We start from the raw sequence: 16,594 nt of genomic DNA on the forward strand, positions 1-16,594 counted from the left end.
AAGTATCCTGTCTCAACTCTTGTGTAAACAGGACACAAATAAAGCAACTAGATACAATGTTGTGCATGGGAGGAGCCAGAGGACAGGAAAGAGGGGAGGAGCTAGAGAACAGGAAGGGGCAAGAAGGAGGAGGAGCTTGAGGAGAGGAGAGCAGGAGGAGAGCAGAGCGGGAGGAGAGAGCTTGGAGGACTTGGAGCATGAACCAGACCTAACATTTCACAAAAAGCAAGTATAATGTGGGAAATCTAAATGTTAGGAAACTGAGGGCTTAGAGGTTTAGGAGGGAGTAAATATTTCCCAGCATTGTGTTCTAGGTTAACTAAAAACCCAGTCTCTGTGTGGTGATTTGGTTATACAGCTGCTGAGGATTAACAGCAGCATTACTAGAAGATAAACCAAATATTAATCATTGCTTACAACACTGAGCTATAATGGGTACATCTGAGCAGGGGTTGTACGTTATATCCATATATGGTCCTTGGTTGGAGATACAATCTCATAGAGGGCACTCATGCCCTGATATATTTTGTCCTTGTGGAACTCCTGTCCTCTCCCAGTCATATTAACTCTCCTTTTTATCATATGATTCCATGCACTCTACCGAGGGTTTGTTTATGAGTCTCCACATCTGCTTTGATACACTGTTAGGTAGAGTTTTTCAGAGGCCCTCTGTGGTAGGCTTCTGTCTTGGTGCTTGTTTTCTCCTACTTCCTCTGTCCATCCCATTTGTTTTTCTAAGTGTGGATTGATCATCTTACTCCGGGTCCTCTTTCTTGTTTATCTTCTTTAGGTGTGCATATTTTAGTATGTTTATCCTATCTTATAGGACTATATAAGTGAGTATATACCATGTGTGTCTTTCTGCTTCTGGGACACCTCACTCAGGATGATCTTTTCTAGTTCTCACCATTTGCTTGCAAATTTCATGATTTCCTTGTTTTTATTGCTGAGTAGTATTCCAATGTATGAAAGTAGCACAATTTCTGTATTCATTCCTCCATTGACAGATACCTGGTTTGTTTCTAGGTTCTGGCTATTGTGAATAAAGCTGCTATAAACATGATTGAACAAATGTCCTTGTTGTGTACTTGAGAATCTTTTGGATATATGCCTAGGAGTGGTATAGCTGGGTCTTGAGGAAGCACTATTCCTAATTGTCTGAGAAAGAGCCAGATTGATTTCCAAAGTGGTTGTACAAGTTTACATTCCCACCAGCAATGGAGGAGGGTTCCCTTTTCTCTACAACCTCTCCAGCATGTGTTGTCATGTGAGTTTTTAACCTTTGCCATTCTAATGAGTGTAAGGTGAAATCTCAGGGTCGTTTTGATTTGCATCTCTCTGATAGCTTAGGACGTTGAGCATCTCTTCAGGTGTTTCTCTGCCATTCTATATTCCTCTACAGGGAATTCTCTGTTTAGGTCTGTACCCCATTTTTAAATTGGATTGCTTGATTTATTGCTTTTTAACTTCTTTAGTTCTTTATATATTCTGGATATCAGCCCTCTGTCAGATATAGGGTTGGTGAAGATCCTTTCCCAGTCTGTAGGCTGTTGTTTTGTTCTGACAATGAAAGTGTAAGACCTGGGGTCTCACAGCTCAGGAGTTCAAGATCGCGCCCTTCCCAGAAACTCCCTCATACCAAGACTCATTGCAAAAGCAAGAGGTTTATTAAGCATTGTGCAATGGGGTCACCCCTGCCTGTCAACAAAGAGTGGCACCAGGAGACAAAGGCCTTTAGGTTTTTAAAAGAAAAATTGCGGGAAATTTGAAGTTGCAGTTTTGGCAATTTAGGATTGGATGAGGAAGCTATAAAGTAAGATAATTGGTTAGTCTTAGGTGCTCAAGCTTGGCCAGTCCTGCCAAGTGTGGATGCAGCTACAATTTAAGGTGGGGGTGGTTAGCTCATCCTTGAAGATTAGGGCTGTGGGCTTTTGGCTGGAGGTCAAAAGCTACTCAGAAAAAGTCTGGGTTTGTTGCTAAGAAACACTATCTCAAAGACAGGAGTTTTTCTTTTTGCTGAGTGAAGGTCATTGCTTGCTTGCCTTTTTTCCATCTGTCCTCATAGATAGGGTCACATTTTTCCATTCTCTGGAAAGGTACTAAGAGGCTTTAGCTTAACCTGAACCTAAAACTCAAAACTATAGGCTTTAGAAGACATACAGGTTACAAAGTTATTCTAACCCTTTCATTTCCCCCTTCTCCTTGTAACTGCTTCAATCATGAAGCAGCTGCAGAGTCAGAATTTTATCTTAAGAATTTTTTTCTTTTGACTCAACATTTCAGCCTGTAGAATGGGACAATGGGCCGATGATCCGTCTTCATGCTGATGATTGGATCGTTGATATCTCAGTTTGAAAGAGGCTGAAATGCTGGTCAAAAGTTGGGGAGAGTACATGGATAAAGATTACTAGGAGCCAGTCAAAGGCTGGTCAGTGAGGCAGTCCTTAACAGTCTCTGGTTAGTTGATCCAATTGAAGAGACAGGGAGCAGTCATGTCAGCTTCCAACAAGTCCAGATTTCAGCTTGCAGCCCAGCGTCAGCCAGGTGAAAATCTGCTGAGACAAATTCAGACTAGAGACAGAAGTTAAGATTTGTCTGTTAAATGGAAAAAGTGAGGAATCCCAACACCAGGGAAAAACTCTTCTGGGATCCATTTGAGCTATGCCAGATCTAGGTCTCATGACCTTTTGATTTTTTATAAACTCATATGAATTTTTGGTACACAAAAGGAAATATATATATATATATATATATAAACTCAGAAAAGTATCATATCAGCAAATCTAATACAACAACATTTTGAGAGTAACAGGTAAAAACTATATCCAACAGAATGGATACCAGTCAGCTGTTTGTTTTATATCTTTTATAAACAACTTAAGTGTGTCCATGTGGCAGCCTTTTTGGAGTTATCGGCATTTGAGCAGCGGAACTCAGCCTCTTGGCTATTTTCCAAAGTCCATTCTCTCACAGCCTGACCTTGGTGGTCTTACAGCGGACTGCTCTGACCCTGAGAAACTCCGTGCAACCATAGTAACCAGACAGTAGGCTCTGTGCAACCTTGAGTAAACCCTCCTATATTTTGGCTAAGTAAAATTGCCTGCGTGAGAAACTGCTTGTACTTTTTTTTTTCTTTTTTTTATGTGAGCAGGGCAAACCTGTTTTTTTCTTTTTACACAAAAGATATAGTACCTAGTAGTTTTAACTAACTAATGAACTGTCCAATGAGCTGATAGTGAACCTAACTGTCTGCTCTTTAGCTGCCAAGTTACTATTAACTAAGCCTAGCCTTCCAGCCTAGCCGTCAATGTGATCAGAGACCTGAGAAGGATAAATTACGAGCTAAGTAAATGTACCAATCACAATGACAGAGATGACTAGTTAGTCCATCACCTAGGTAGTGTCCCTGGCTCCCGTGGTCTCCTGGCTTTTTGAGCAGAGGCAGTCCAGCCATCAGGCATAGAGGATGAGAAATTGCTGCTGTGGAAAGAGGAACAGGAGAGATTGACCTCACCTTGCCTCTCACAATGTGAGACAATGGCTCTTCAGGTGTCCCCGGCTTTGTCTGCAGTTTAGGCTGGGCCCTAGCCATGGGCCAGTTGGGGCAGTATTTCCCAGTGGTTAGCATACCACAATCCAGACTTGCAGTCATCTGTCGTTGTCCAAATCTTTTCGGAGACCTTGCTTAAACTCTGCTGGTAGCTCCACAGAGCCAGGGCTTCCTTATCCCAAAAAACCCTCTGTTTCCCATGGTGGATGCGTGGGTCGGAGGGATCTGATATCTGGCTGCTAGCTTAGAAGCTTCCTGGATCTGGTACTCACTCTCTAGCAGGTCAAATCATAAAGCACTGGGGTTCCTCTTGTTCTCTACTGGCAGGATTGGACCTGCTGAGCCAAATGTGCCCTCAGACAGCTCAGTGGTGTTGCAGCCGCTGTACCTGGGAATCCAGTTGCAGCTGAAGAATTGGAGTGTCTAGGTGCCTGCTGGAAAACTTGTGTAGCCACTGAAAAGGTTAGGCTAACTTTGTAACCTATATGGCTTCTAAAACCTATAGTTTTGAGTTTTAGGTCCAGGTTAAGCTAAAGCCTCTTAGTACTTTCCAGAGAATGGAAGAATGTGACCCTATCTGTGAGGACAGATTTAAAAAAAAAAAGCAAGCAAACAATGACCTTCACTCAGCAAAATGAAGGACCAGACCCTTGTCCTTGAGATAGCGTTTCTTAGCAATGTACCCAGACTTCTTCTGAGTAGCTTTTGACCTCCAGCCAAGAGCCCACAGCCTGTAATCTTCAAGGATGAGCTAACTACCCCACGTTCAATTGCAGCTGCATCCACACTTGGCAGGACTGGCCAAGCTTGAGCACCTAAGACTAACCAATTATCTTACTTTATAGTTTCCTCATCCAATCCTAAATTGCCAAGACTGCAACTTCAAATTTCCCACAATTTTTCTTTTAAAAACCTAAAGGCCTTTGTCTCCTGGTGCCACTCTTTGCTGACCGGCAGGGGTGACCCCATTGTACAATGGTTAATAAACCTTTTGCTTTTGCAATGAGTCTTGGTCTGGGGTAGTTTCTGGGAAGGGCGTGATTGAACTCCTGAGCTGTGAGACCCCAGGTCTTACACCACTAACGTGGCTTGATGCTTGGTGCCTCTGGGCAGTTTTGCAAGTCTGGTGGACTTTGGTGACTGCACACCCACTGAGGGACTGAGCAGCTTGTACAGTCAGGGTCTGTGGAGTTAGTAAGGCCCGCCACTCGCAGGTGCAGGTGCCGTCAGGATTATACCATGGATCTCGGGCTAGGGACATGGGTGATGCTGGCTGCTGAGGCTGAGGTGCTAGTATTCCCGCCTCTGCTGTCTCGGTTCTCCGGCAGCAAGATCTGTGCCACTGGCCCTGTGGCTAGGCTCCTCTGAGGAAGAGGGAGGTCAATAGAAAGAAAGTGCCCTTCTCCATTCACAGAGAAGTCTGCCTCTGACCTGAATCAAAAAGTTCTCTGCTCCTGTGGTGTCCCCCCTTCTTCAGGGAGTCACAATGTTGATTTTCTGATTTCAGTTGCCCCTCCACGCACCAATTTTGTAGTTTCAAATCCTCTGCCTTTCTGAAACAGTGAGCACTGATGGCTGCCATCTTGGATCATCTACATACTTTTTAAACTTGGTTTTGTCATAGAATATCTTATTTTCTTCATCTATGGTGTTTGAAAGTTTTGCTGGGTATAGTAGTCATAGTATATAGTACTATGCTCTCGTAGTGTCTGCATGACATCTGATCAGGCCCTTTTGGGTTTCATAGTCTCTGTTGAGAAGTCAGGTGCAATTCTGATAGGTGTGCTTTTATATGTGACTTGACTCTTTTCCCTTGCAGCTTTTAGTATACTCTTTGTTTTGTACATTTAGTGTTTTGATCCAATCTATTTGGTGTTCTGTAGGCTTCTTGTATGTTTATAGGCATTTCTTTCTTTAGCTTGGTGAAGTTTTCTTCTATTATTTTGTTGAAAATAATTTCTGAGCCTTGGAGTTTGAAGTCTTCTTTGTATATTTCTATTTATTCTTAAATTTGGTCTTTTCACATTGTCCCAGATTTCCTGGATGTTTTGTGTCATGGACTTTTTAGATTTAACATTTTCTTTGACTGAAGTATCAATTTCTTCAATTGTATCTTCTATCCCTGAGATTCTCTCTGCTATCTCTTGTATTCTGTTATTGATGCTTGTGTCTATAGTTCCTATTCTCTTCCCTAAGTTTTCCATCTCTAGGATTGCCTCAAATTGTGATTTCTTTATTCCTTTATTTCCATTTTTAGGTCCTAGACAGTTTTATTTATTTCCTTCTCTTTGGTTGTATTTTCTTGTATTTCATTAAGGGATTTACTCAGTTCCCTCACCTGTTTGGTTATATTTTGTTGTGTTTCCGTAAGGGGCTACAGCTGGGATACAAAGTGAATAAACTGTATTAATAATAATAATTATAAGACGATGAAGAAAAGAAAAAAAATTAGTTTTTTCATTAAAAGAAATGACCTAAGCAAGTTCTCAAAGAAAGACTTTCTTTGGAATTGTAGCTACAGAGAAGTAAATGTTCATGATGACAGAGTAGAGGGCGCAGTGACTGGAACTAAGAACTTAACATCCTTTACTGTAACCACAAAACAGAGAGAACACTGGGAATCGTGCAAGGTTTTGAACCCACAGAGCCCACTCCAGTAACATACTGCTACCAGCTAAGACATACTTCAGACGTAGCCCATGGCAGCTCAGTATCCAAGCTGGTTCCCTCATAAGGGAAACAGGGACTGTTTCTGACATGAACTCAGTAGCCAACTCTTTGACCTTCCCCCCACCCATGAGGGAGGAGCTGCCTTGCTAAGCCACAGAGGACATTGCAGCCATTCCTGATGAGACCTGATAAGCTACGGTCAGATGGAAGTGGAAGAGGACCTCCCCTATCAGTTGAATTAGAGATTGGCAGGGAAGAGATGAGGGATCGAGGGAGGGATTGGGAGGGAATGAGGGATAGGCTACAGCTGAGATACAAAGTAAATAAACTGTAATTAATATAAAAAATTTAATAAAAAAGACACGTCTTAAACCTACCAAAACAGTGCCACCAGCAAGGGACCAAATCTTCAAATATTTAAGCTTATGGGGGATATTATTATTCCAATGACCACAGACTGTATTCTACTACAAAGATATTTGTATATTTATCTTTATTGATGTTCTAGTCACAATATCTAGAAAATGCAATAAGCTGCAGATCAACTGATGAATAGATAATAAAAATGTGATATATATAAACACAATCAAATGTATTCACCCTCAAAATGATAAAATTATGAATTATGAAGTTAAAATTTTTATAATAGTTTTTTTTTTTTGTAGAGGAGGATGTTTTTAGAGGTAAAGATTAAATTCTCAAGAGTTAGATCTTTCCTTCCCCAAACAGGTTCCAGCGATTGAACTCAGGTCATCAGGCTTGATGGTAAATGCCTTTATCTATTGAGCCAACTCAACGCCCCAGCATATTTCTAACCCATTGATTATAGCTAATTTTGAGAAATATTTACTTCTAATAAAGCATAATTGCTATGAATAATTATCAATTATTATATCCCAGTAGCTTGATGAGATCAATAAGACTTTTATTTCCTTCTTTCTCTGTATTATCTGAGTTTCAGAGTTCTTTGTCCACACTGACCAAAACAAATATTTCTCTAGAGAAAAATATTGTAGCCATGAGCTTCTTCAAAGCTATTGTGTTTCTGTAATGTCTCTTGGTCAGTGGCCTCTTGAGGTGTATATTATTAGCTTTATATATTCCTAATGGAAGGCTCAATGTGGAACTTTATGAGAGAGGACACAGGAACCCTGATTCTGACAAGATGTTGTATTCATTCAGGTAAAATGGATGGGTGTAAATAAACTTAACAATGCTTGAGCTGATTATTCTAAGGTACTAGTTTGTGATTGGTATTGCTGGGACATAAGTTGAATTCTAAAGTACTGGAGGAAGTCAAGAGCAAAGTAGAGAGTAGTCAGGAAAAGGAACATATTCACTAGCATGAGAGAAAAACTGTAACAATAACCAATGTATAATGTATATATTGTATTTGAAAAAGATCAAGGAGTATAAGGAAGAGTTTGGAGGGATGAAAGGGAAGGGAGAATTGATGTAATTATAATCTCAAAAAAGTTTATTGAAATATTGTAAGAGACTGACTGTCTTTGATTTAGGACCACATTATTCATAGAAGAATGTAAATAATACTAGAAAAGGCCAAAGAACTTTCTCATAATTTATGTGAAACTTATGCATTAATCAATTGTTCTATGCTAGACATAGCAAAATGAACATACAATCTGCTACATGACAAATAAGAAAAAAATAGTTTGAAATATGTACAAATAAAAAAAAAGTTGTGTTTTCTATTGAGTTTTCAAAAAATATGTGATATGTGGATAAACTTATCATTTTCTGTAAAATAAAAGGTAATGCATTAGATGTATTTTGAATTTACAAGGTTAAAGTGTCTCATGTAACTTGAGTAGACAATAATTTTTAACATGTGGAATGCACAAAGTGCTGAAAGTAGACTTTCCTATGTAATGTCATTTCATCATGATGGGGCAATTTCAGAACACAATAATACCTGAAGGAGCCAGAAGTTACATTTATTTTTCTTGTTTTATTCTACACTATGTAAATAATGTTGATAATATTTTTTTTCTAAACTGTAAGTATAATGTAGAAAGGTTAAGTAGGGATAGTAAAATGTGAGAAAGAGAATCAATAATACAAAAGTATTACGAAGCTATTTTTACAGGTTTAATCATAATTTTTGACTTTTAAAATTTTCATATATTTATTCTTCATCAAGTCTTCAGATTTAATAATCTTACTTTTTTTTTTTAGTTTGCTCTGCTGTTTCAGAACTCTGCTCAGACTATTTTGTTAAACTGTCCAGCCACATATATGCTTTTTAATAGATAAGAGACTTTTTTTTATCAAATATTTATTCATCCATATTTTAAAGATTTTGAGTTTAGGGGTTGGGATGGGTAGACAAAAATACAGTTGAAAGATTAAACATTATAAATATGTGTCTAATTAAGAAGGGTTTAATGAATTATATTATAAATGAGTAGTAAACAGGGATCAGCTGCACTCAGTTTGCATCTGAAATTTCATTTACTAGTCAGATAATAAATATGGACATTAAAATATATTATGAAATATGAAGGAGATAATATATTTTGAACCTGTATTCTTGATGCATTCTGATAACAGACATTCACTATTTAAATTAATTTATGTTGTGTGTTAGGCATTATTATAGTCAAGTGTAAGGAAGTAATATAACATTTTTTGGAATATTCCAAACACATTTGGAATACTTACTTATTGAGTGTATTGTTATAATATTTGTTTTATCCTGAAAAATATGAAATCAGTATTTCAGTTTATTCAATACATGAATAATACCAAGTCTCAGATATTGAAGTATGTAGCCTGATATTAAGTTGTCAGTAGCTAAAGTATGGTATTAATCTTTTTTTTTTTAATAGGAAGCCATGTCCTATCTACTGTCCATGTTAATTCTTTAAATAAAATAAAACCTTACAATATAATGTGATAAACTATTTTGTAGAAATATGAGCATATAGTTAGTACTACATGATGTCATATTGTAGAAGATTCAGGTCATTTGGAATAACTGAAGGAAAGTGATTCATATCACCCTCAGTACTTCAAGGACTGATACTCTTCAAGAATGTAAATTCAGATAGTTAATTTTGTCATGATATCAATTGCGAAAGAAATTTCTTGACATGATTTTTGTACCTGACATGATGTAACCTGGCAATGGACTGTTTCAGAGAATGTAAATATGTATAAATCTACTTGTTTGGGGAGTTAGTCTCATGTCCAGTTAACTAATGAATAATTTTATTATTATTATTTATGACAGTTTATTCACTTTGCATTCCAGCTGAAGCCCCCTCCCTTGTCTCCTCCCAATCTCAACCTTCCTCCCTCTTTTCCCTCTATGCCCCTACCCTAGTTCACTGATAGGGGTGGTCCTTCTCCCCTTCTATCTGACCCTAGCCTATTAGGTCTCATCAGGACTGGGTGCATTGTCTTTCTCTGTGGCCTGGCAAGGTTGCACCCTCCAGAGGGAGGTGATCAGAGAGCCTGCCACTGAGTTCATGCCAGAGATAGCCTCTGTACCCCTTAATAGGGACCTCACTTGGAGACTGAGTCTATGAACTTCAACTGAGCAGGGGTTTTATGTCCTCTCCTTGCCTTCATGGTTAGGTGAAACATTTACAAACCTTTGGAAAATATTTGGGTTAAATGTTTTCCAGAGACGAGAAGTTAAAAGTAAGGGGCTACATTCCTGAATAATGTCTGTCATCTTTGCCATGGCCTATAAGCTGAAAAACAGTGAATTGTTTTTTATTTTGTAATTGAAACCACAATATATTACTCTTCAAATGAAAATGTATTACTCTTCAAATGAAAGTATAAAGAATTTGAGGATGTGATCAGAGAGCCAGTCACTGAGTTCAAGTCAGAGACAGCCCCAGTTCTCATTACTAGGGTACTCACTTGGATACTGAGCTGCCATGGGCTACATCTGAACAGGGGTTCTAGGATATCTCCATGAATGGTCCTTGGTTGGAATATCAGTCTCAGAAAAGACCCCTTTGCCCAGTTTTTTGGTTTTGTTGCTCTCCTTGTGGAGCTCCTGTTCTCTCCAGGTTTTACTACCTTCCCCTTTATTGATAAAATTCTCTACATCCTGCCCAAAGTTTGGTTATGAGTCTCAGCAACTGCTTTGATACCCTGTTGGATAGTTTTTCAGAGGCCCTCGCTGATAGGCTCCTGTCTTGTTTCCTGTTTTCTCCTTCCTGCAATGTCCATCTCATTTGTCTTTCTGAGTGAGGATTGATCATCTTATCCAGGGACCTCCTTCTAGTTTAGCTTCTTTCGGTGTACAGATTTTAGTATGCTTATCCTATATTATATGTCTAATATCCACTTATTAGTGAGTATATACCATGTTGTCTTTCTGCTTCTGGGATACTTCACTCAGGATGATCTTTTCTACATTCCACCATTTGCCTGCAAATTCCAGGAGAAGCAGCCTTGCCAGACCGCAGAGGAAGACAGTGTACCCAGTCCTCATGAGACCTGATAGGCTAGGATCAGATGGAAGGTGAGGAGGACCTCCCCTATCAGTGGACTTGTAGAGGGACATTGGAGGAGATGAGGAATTGAGGGTGGAATTGGGAGGGAATGAGGGAGAGGGCTACAGCTGGAATACAAAGTGAATAAACTGTAATTAATATAAAAAATAAAAATATAAAAGATTCAGAAGAGACAGTAAAAAAATTAAAATCTTATAGTAATAAAAAAAGAGGAAAATATTGTAGCCAGTCCTGAAGAGATCTGATAAGCTAGGGTCAGATGGAAGAGGAGGAGGACCTCCCTTATCATTGGACTTAGAGGGGGGCAGGGACGAAATGAGGGAGGGAGGGTGATATTTGGAGGGAATGAGGGAGGGGTCAGACTACAGCTGGGATACAAAGTAAATAAACTGTAAGTAATACAAAAAGTAAAAATTTAATTATAAAAAAGAATTTGGGGATGAATTGCTGTCTTTAGTGTTTGCTAATCTTCCATGTTATGAGGAATATCTCTGAACTGGCTCTGGTTTCAAAATAGAGGAATATTGAATTCAAAATATTGCAACATGATTGTACTATTGGCAGCAGCTTCTGAGAATAATCCCAGTTTCAAAATACATGAGCATAATGGGAACATTTTCCTCCTCCAGTTTTATGAAGGCCCAATTAAAAATAGATGTTGTATATATTTATGGTGTACATATGATGTTTTATATGTGTGAATATATAAAATGTATAAAATATAAAAGCATGTGAATATAAATGTGGCTGTTGTAAGATGATTAAGCCAAGCTAATTAACATATTGGCCACTCATACTTATTTGGAATAAGAATATTGAAGCTCTACACATCCTAATATTTATATGTAGGTACTACTATTTTTTTAATTATAATTTTTATTAATTACAATTTATTCACTTTGTATCCCCATTGTTGCTACCTCCCTCCTCCCCTCCCAATCCTACTCTTCCTCTCCTGTCTCCACCCATGCCACTCCCCCAGTCCACTGATAGGGGAGGTCTTCCTCCCCTTCCTTCTGATCCTAGTCTATCAGGTCTCATCAAGAGTGGCTGCATTGTCTTCCTCTGTGACCTGGTAAGGCTGCTCCCCACTCAGGGGGAGATGATCAAAGATCAGGCCAATCAGTTCATGTCATAGACAGGTCCTGTTCCTATTACTATGGAACCCACTTGGACACTGAACTGCATGGGCTACATCTGTGCAGGGATCCTAGGTTATCTCCATGCATGGTACTTGGAGTATCAGTCTAAGAAATTATCAGTCTCAAGAAAGACCCCTGTGCTCAGATTTTTTGGTTCTGCTGCTCTCCTTGCGGAGTTCCTGTCCTCTCCAGAGCTTACTATTTTCCATGTCTTTCATAAGGTTCCCTGTACTCTGCCCAGAGGTTGGCCATAAGTCTCAGCATCTGCTTTGATACTCTGCAGGGCAGAGCCTTTCAGAGGCCCTCAGTGAGAGGCTCCTGTCCTGTTCCCTGTTTTCTTTTCTGATGTCCATCCTCTTTGCCTTTGTGAATGGGGATTGAACATTTTAGCTGTAGTCCTCCTTCTTGATTAGTTTCTTTAGGTGTACAGATTATAGTATGTTTATTCTATATCATATGTGTAATATCCACTTATAAGTGAGTATATACCCTGTGAGTCTTTCCGCTTCTGGGATAGCTCACTCATGACGATCTTTTCCAGTTCCCACCATTTACCTGCAAATTTCATGATTTCCTTGTTTTTATTGCTGAGTAATATTCCATTGTGTAGATGTACCATAATTTCTGTATCCACTCCTCCGTTGAGGGGCATCTGGGTTGTTTCCAGCTTCTGGCTATTACAAATCAAGCTTCTACAAACATGGTTGAGCAAATGTTCTTGTGTACTTGAGCTTCTTTTGGATATATACCTAGGAGTGGTATAGCCGTATCTTGTGGAAACACTATTCTTAATTGAGAAAGCGCCAGATTTATTTTGGTTGTACAAGTTTACATTCCCACCAGAGTAGAGGAGGGTTCCCTTTTCCCCTTTCTCCACATCCTTTGCAGCATGTTTTGTCACTTGAGTTTTTGATCTTGGCCATTCTGATGTATGTAAGGTGAAATCTCAGGGTCATTTTGATTTGCATTTCCCTGATGACTAAGGACGTTGAGCATTTCTTTAAGTGTTTCTCTGCCATTTGATATTTTTTTTATTGAGCATTCTCTGTTTAGCTCTGAACAGTATTTAAATATTGGATTACTTGATTTGTTGCTGTTTAATTTCTTGAGTTCTTTATAGTCTGGATATTAAAAAATAAAAATATATAGGGTCAGATATAGGGTTGGTGAAGATTCTTACCCAGTCTGTAGGCTGTCATTTTATTTTGATGACAGTGTCCTTTGCTTTACAGAAGATTTTCAGTTTCATGAGGTCCCATTTATTGATCGTTGCTCTTAGAGCCTGTGCCATTGGTGTTCTGTTCAGGAAGCTGTCTCCTGTGCCAATGAGTTCAAGGTTCTTCCCCACTTTTTCTTCTAACAGGGTTAGTGTGTCTGGTTTTATATTGAGGTCTTTGATCCACTTGGACTTCAGTTTTGTGCAGGGTGATAAGTATGGATCTATTTGCCTTTTTCTACATGTAGACATCCAGTTAGACCAGCACTGTTTATTGAAGATGCTAACATTTTTCCATTGTATGATTTTGGCATCTTTGTCAAGATCAGGTTTCCATAAGTGTGTGTATTTATTTTATGGTCTTCTGTTCGATGTCATTGATCCACCAGTCGGTTTCTATGGCAGTATCATGCAGTTTTTAGTATTGTTGCTTTATAGTATAGCTTGAGATCAGGGATGGAGATACCTCCAGTAGATCTTTTCTTGTAAAGCTAATTAACATATTGGCCACCCATACTAATTTGGAATATGAAATATATTGAAGTTCTACACCTACTAATTTTTATGTAGGTACTACTTTGTTTTTAATATGGTTATCTTTTTATTCTATGAAGCTCCAAAAACTCCCCATACTCTCTAATTGTATATTTTCCCGTTTCAACACATATCTTCAATTTCACCTTTCTACCCCATCTTGCTCATGGCCCACAGTCATACTTTCTGATTCTGTGAATTCAGTATCTTTAAAGTCCACTCTGACTGAGATATTTCAGTATTTGATGTCCTGTGTTTCCTTAGCACAATAATTTCGAGGCCCATTTATGTTAAGAGACAAATAGGATTCCTTTTATCTGAAGGGGGCAAAGAATAGGGTAAGTGTGTGTGTGTGTCTGAGTGTGTGTGATATCCACTCATCTATCATTTAACAAATCTTACAGACCTTAGTCATTATTTGTGAATGTTATTTCTTCTGTATATACCTTCTTCAAATTAGAATTGCTAAATCTCATGGCATTTCTAGATTTAAATTAAAAGTTATTTTATTATTATTTTTTGTGTCTATATGATTGTAGTATATGAATATAGTCTTTTTATACTTGATGTATGTGTATGTATGTGCATGCATGCGTGTGTATATGTTTGTATGAGCATGTGTCTTGGGTCCTGCTCTCTGATTCTCCACTTTATTCCTTTGAGATAGGGTCTCATGCTGAGCCTTGATCTAGTCTGAAACCCCACAAGCTCAAGTGATCCTTCTGACTCCACCTCTCTCAACAGTGTGTGTACAGAAACACACAGCCACATTCTTGTCTGGATGCTGGGATCTAAGCATAGGTCCTCTTGACCACAGAGCACGGGCTTTTACTAGTCAAGCCATCTCTTTAGCCTGACTCTTTTAATTTTTAATTTTTCCGTTTTCTCTATTTTTTATTTCCAGCTCACAACTTCTACAACTTCTTTATCATTTGTGGTACTGAGGATCAAACAAAGGGCCTTACTCATCTGTAGTTTTAATTCATTGGGCTACAAACACAGTGTATATTTTTAATTTTTGAAGTATCCCAAAGAATATTTTGTCTTCCTGAATATACTAACTTATATTTACATCAAGACTTTACAAGGATATTTTAAAAATACAACCAAACTTGTTATATTTAATTTTTTTTAACATTTTGAAATCAACATACAATTAAGTCAGTTTTCTTTTCTTTCTTCTCCCAAGGCTTCCTTTTCTTGTAATTTTTGGAAAGTGTTAGATATTTCACTGCTTGAAGTTATGATCCTTTGATGACTAATTCTCAGCACTTGTATATATATATATATATATATATATATATATGCAGGAATTTACATTAATACAATTATAAATTATGACTTATAGTTTCTCTTGTTTCCTTCTTCAGGTAGCAGTACTGCACTACCAAAAAAAAAACCAAAAAAACAAAACAAAACAAAACAAAAAAACCTCAATGGAAGAAGTGAATCACTCTGTGGTATCAGAGTTTGTGTTTCTGGGACTCACCAACTCCTGGAGTATTCAGCTATTGCTTTTTGTGTTTTCCTCCATCTTTTATGTAGGAAGCATGATGGGAAACTGCCTCATTGTGTTCACTGTGGTATCTGACCCTCACTTACACTCTCCTATGTACTTTCTGTTGGCGAACCTCTCCTTCATTGACTTAGGTGTTTCTTCTGTTATTTCTCCAAAGATGATTTATGATTTATTCAGAAAACACAAAGTCATCTCCTTTAGAGGTTGTGTCACTCAAATCTTCTTCATCCATGTTATTGGTGGTGTGGAGATGGTGCTTCTCATAGCCATGGCTTTTGACAGATATGTGGCCATATGTAAGCCTCTCCATTACCTGACTATTATGAGCCCAAGGATGTGCATCTTGTTTTCAGTGGCCTCCTGGGTTGTTGGCCTTATGCATTCTTTGCTTCAACTGGCTTTTGTAATAAACTTACCTTTCTGTGGACCAAATGTGTTGGACAGTTTCTACTGTGACCTTCCTCGGTTTATCAAACTTGCCTGCATAGACACTTACCAACTTGAATTTATTGTCACAGCCAACAGTGGGTTTATATCTGTGGGCTCCTTCTTCATACTTATCATTTCCTATATTTTCATCATAATCACTGTGCAAAAACACTCTTCAAGTGGCTCCCTTAAAACCCTGTCCACACTTTCTGCTCATGTTACTGTGGTGGTCTTATTCTTTGGTCCTTTGATATTTTTCTATACCTGGCCCTTTCCTTCTACACACCTGGATAAATATCTGATCATATTTGATGCAGTTGTTACTCCTGTTCTGAATCCTGTGATCTACACATTCAGAAACCAAGAAATGAAGATTGCAATGAAGAGAGTATGCAGACAACTAATGAGTTATAGGAAATCTTAAGTAGATGTACTGTAGACTGTTTTCAATGAATGTAGAAGCTTATTCTTTGTCAACCTCAAAACCTTCTTTTGCATATATATGTATATATTTAATATATAGAAACTATATATTCATATTTTTTAATCTGCTTAGGCAGGAAGAACAATCTCTCCTGAAAACAGAGAACTACCTGTATTTATAAAGCAAGATTATAATAATTCTTAACCTACATTCCTAAGGAATGATGCTTATTTGGAGAAACTGACACATTAGGACCTTTAGAATAAGGAAACGTTGTCTCTCCTTTAACATTCATTTTATATTTTTAGAATTTCATACGTGAATATTGTATTCAAATACTTTCCACATCTCTGTGTCCCTACTCCAACTCATCTCTGGCCTATTTCATTCTTTCTCTTATTTGTGGCTTCTATAGTTACTATAGTCACATTCATATGCACATATGCATGCATATATATATGACCATATATATATGTATATGATATATTGTTATATATATTTCATGCTAAACACATTTAATGTTGCTCATATATATGTATGTTTCGAGATAATAGGATAAGCTTAGGATTGGATAACCTTTCGAAGTATAAGTTGTCTCACATGCAAGAATTTCT

General features: G+C 38.0%; 1 protein-coding gene across 1 annotated transcript; it reads left to right on the forward strand.

Annotated features, from left to right (window-relative positions):
* Nucleotides 1-15,035: 15,035 nt before the first annotated feature.
* LOC110565842 (olfactory receptor 4F3/4F16/4F29-like) lies at nucleotides 15,036-15,980 on the forward strand. The gene has a single exon (XM_021663617.2). The coding sequence runs from the start codon at nucleotides 15,045-15,047 to the stop codon at nucleotides 15,978-15,980; it is 936 nt and encodes a 311-aa protein (XP_021519292.1). The 5' UTR covers nucleotides 15,036-15,044.
* Nucleotides 15,981-16,594: the final 614 nt, after the last annotated feature.

Source organism: Meriones unguiculatus, chromosome 18, assembly GCF_030254825.1.
Source record: "Meriones unguiculatus strain TT.TT164.6M chromosome 18, Bangor_MerUng_6.1, whole genome shotgun sequence".
Lineage (NCBI taxonomy): Eukaryota > Metazoa > Chordata > Mammalia > Rodentia > Muridae > Meriones > Meriones unguiculatus.

Excerpts from the sequence above, each read along its gene's own strand:
- LOC110565842 (XM_021663617.2), top strand. The coding sequence starts at position 15,045 with ATGGAAGAAGTGAATCACTCTGTGGTATCAGAGTTTGTGTTTCTGGGA.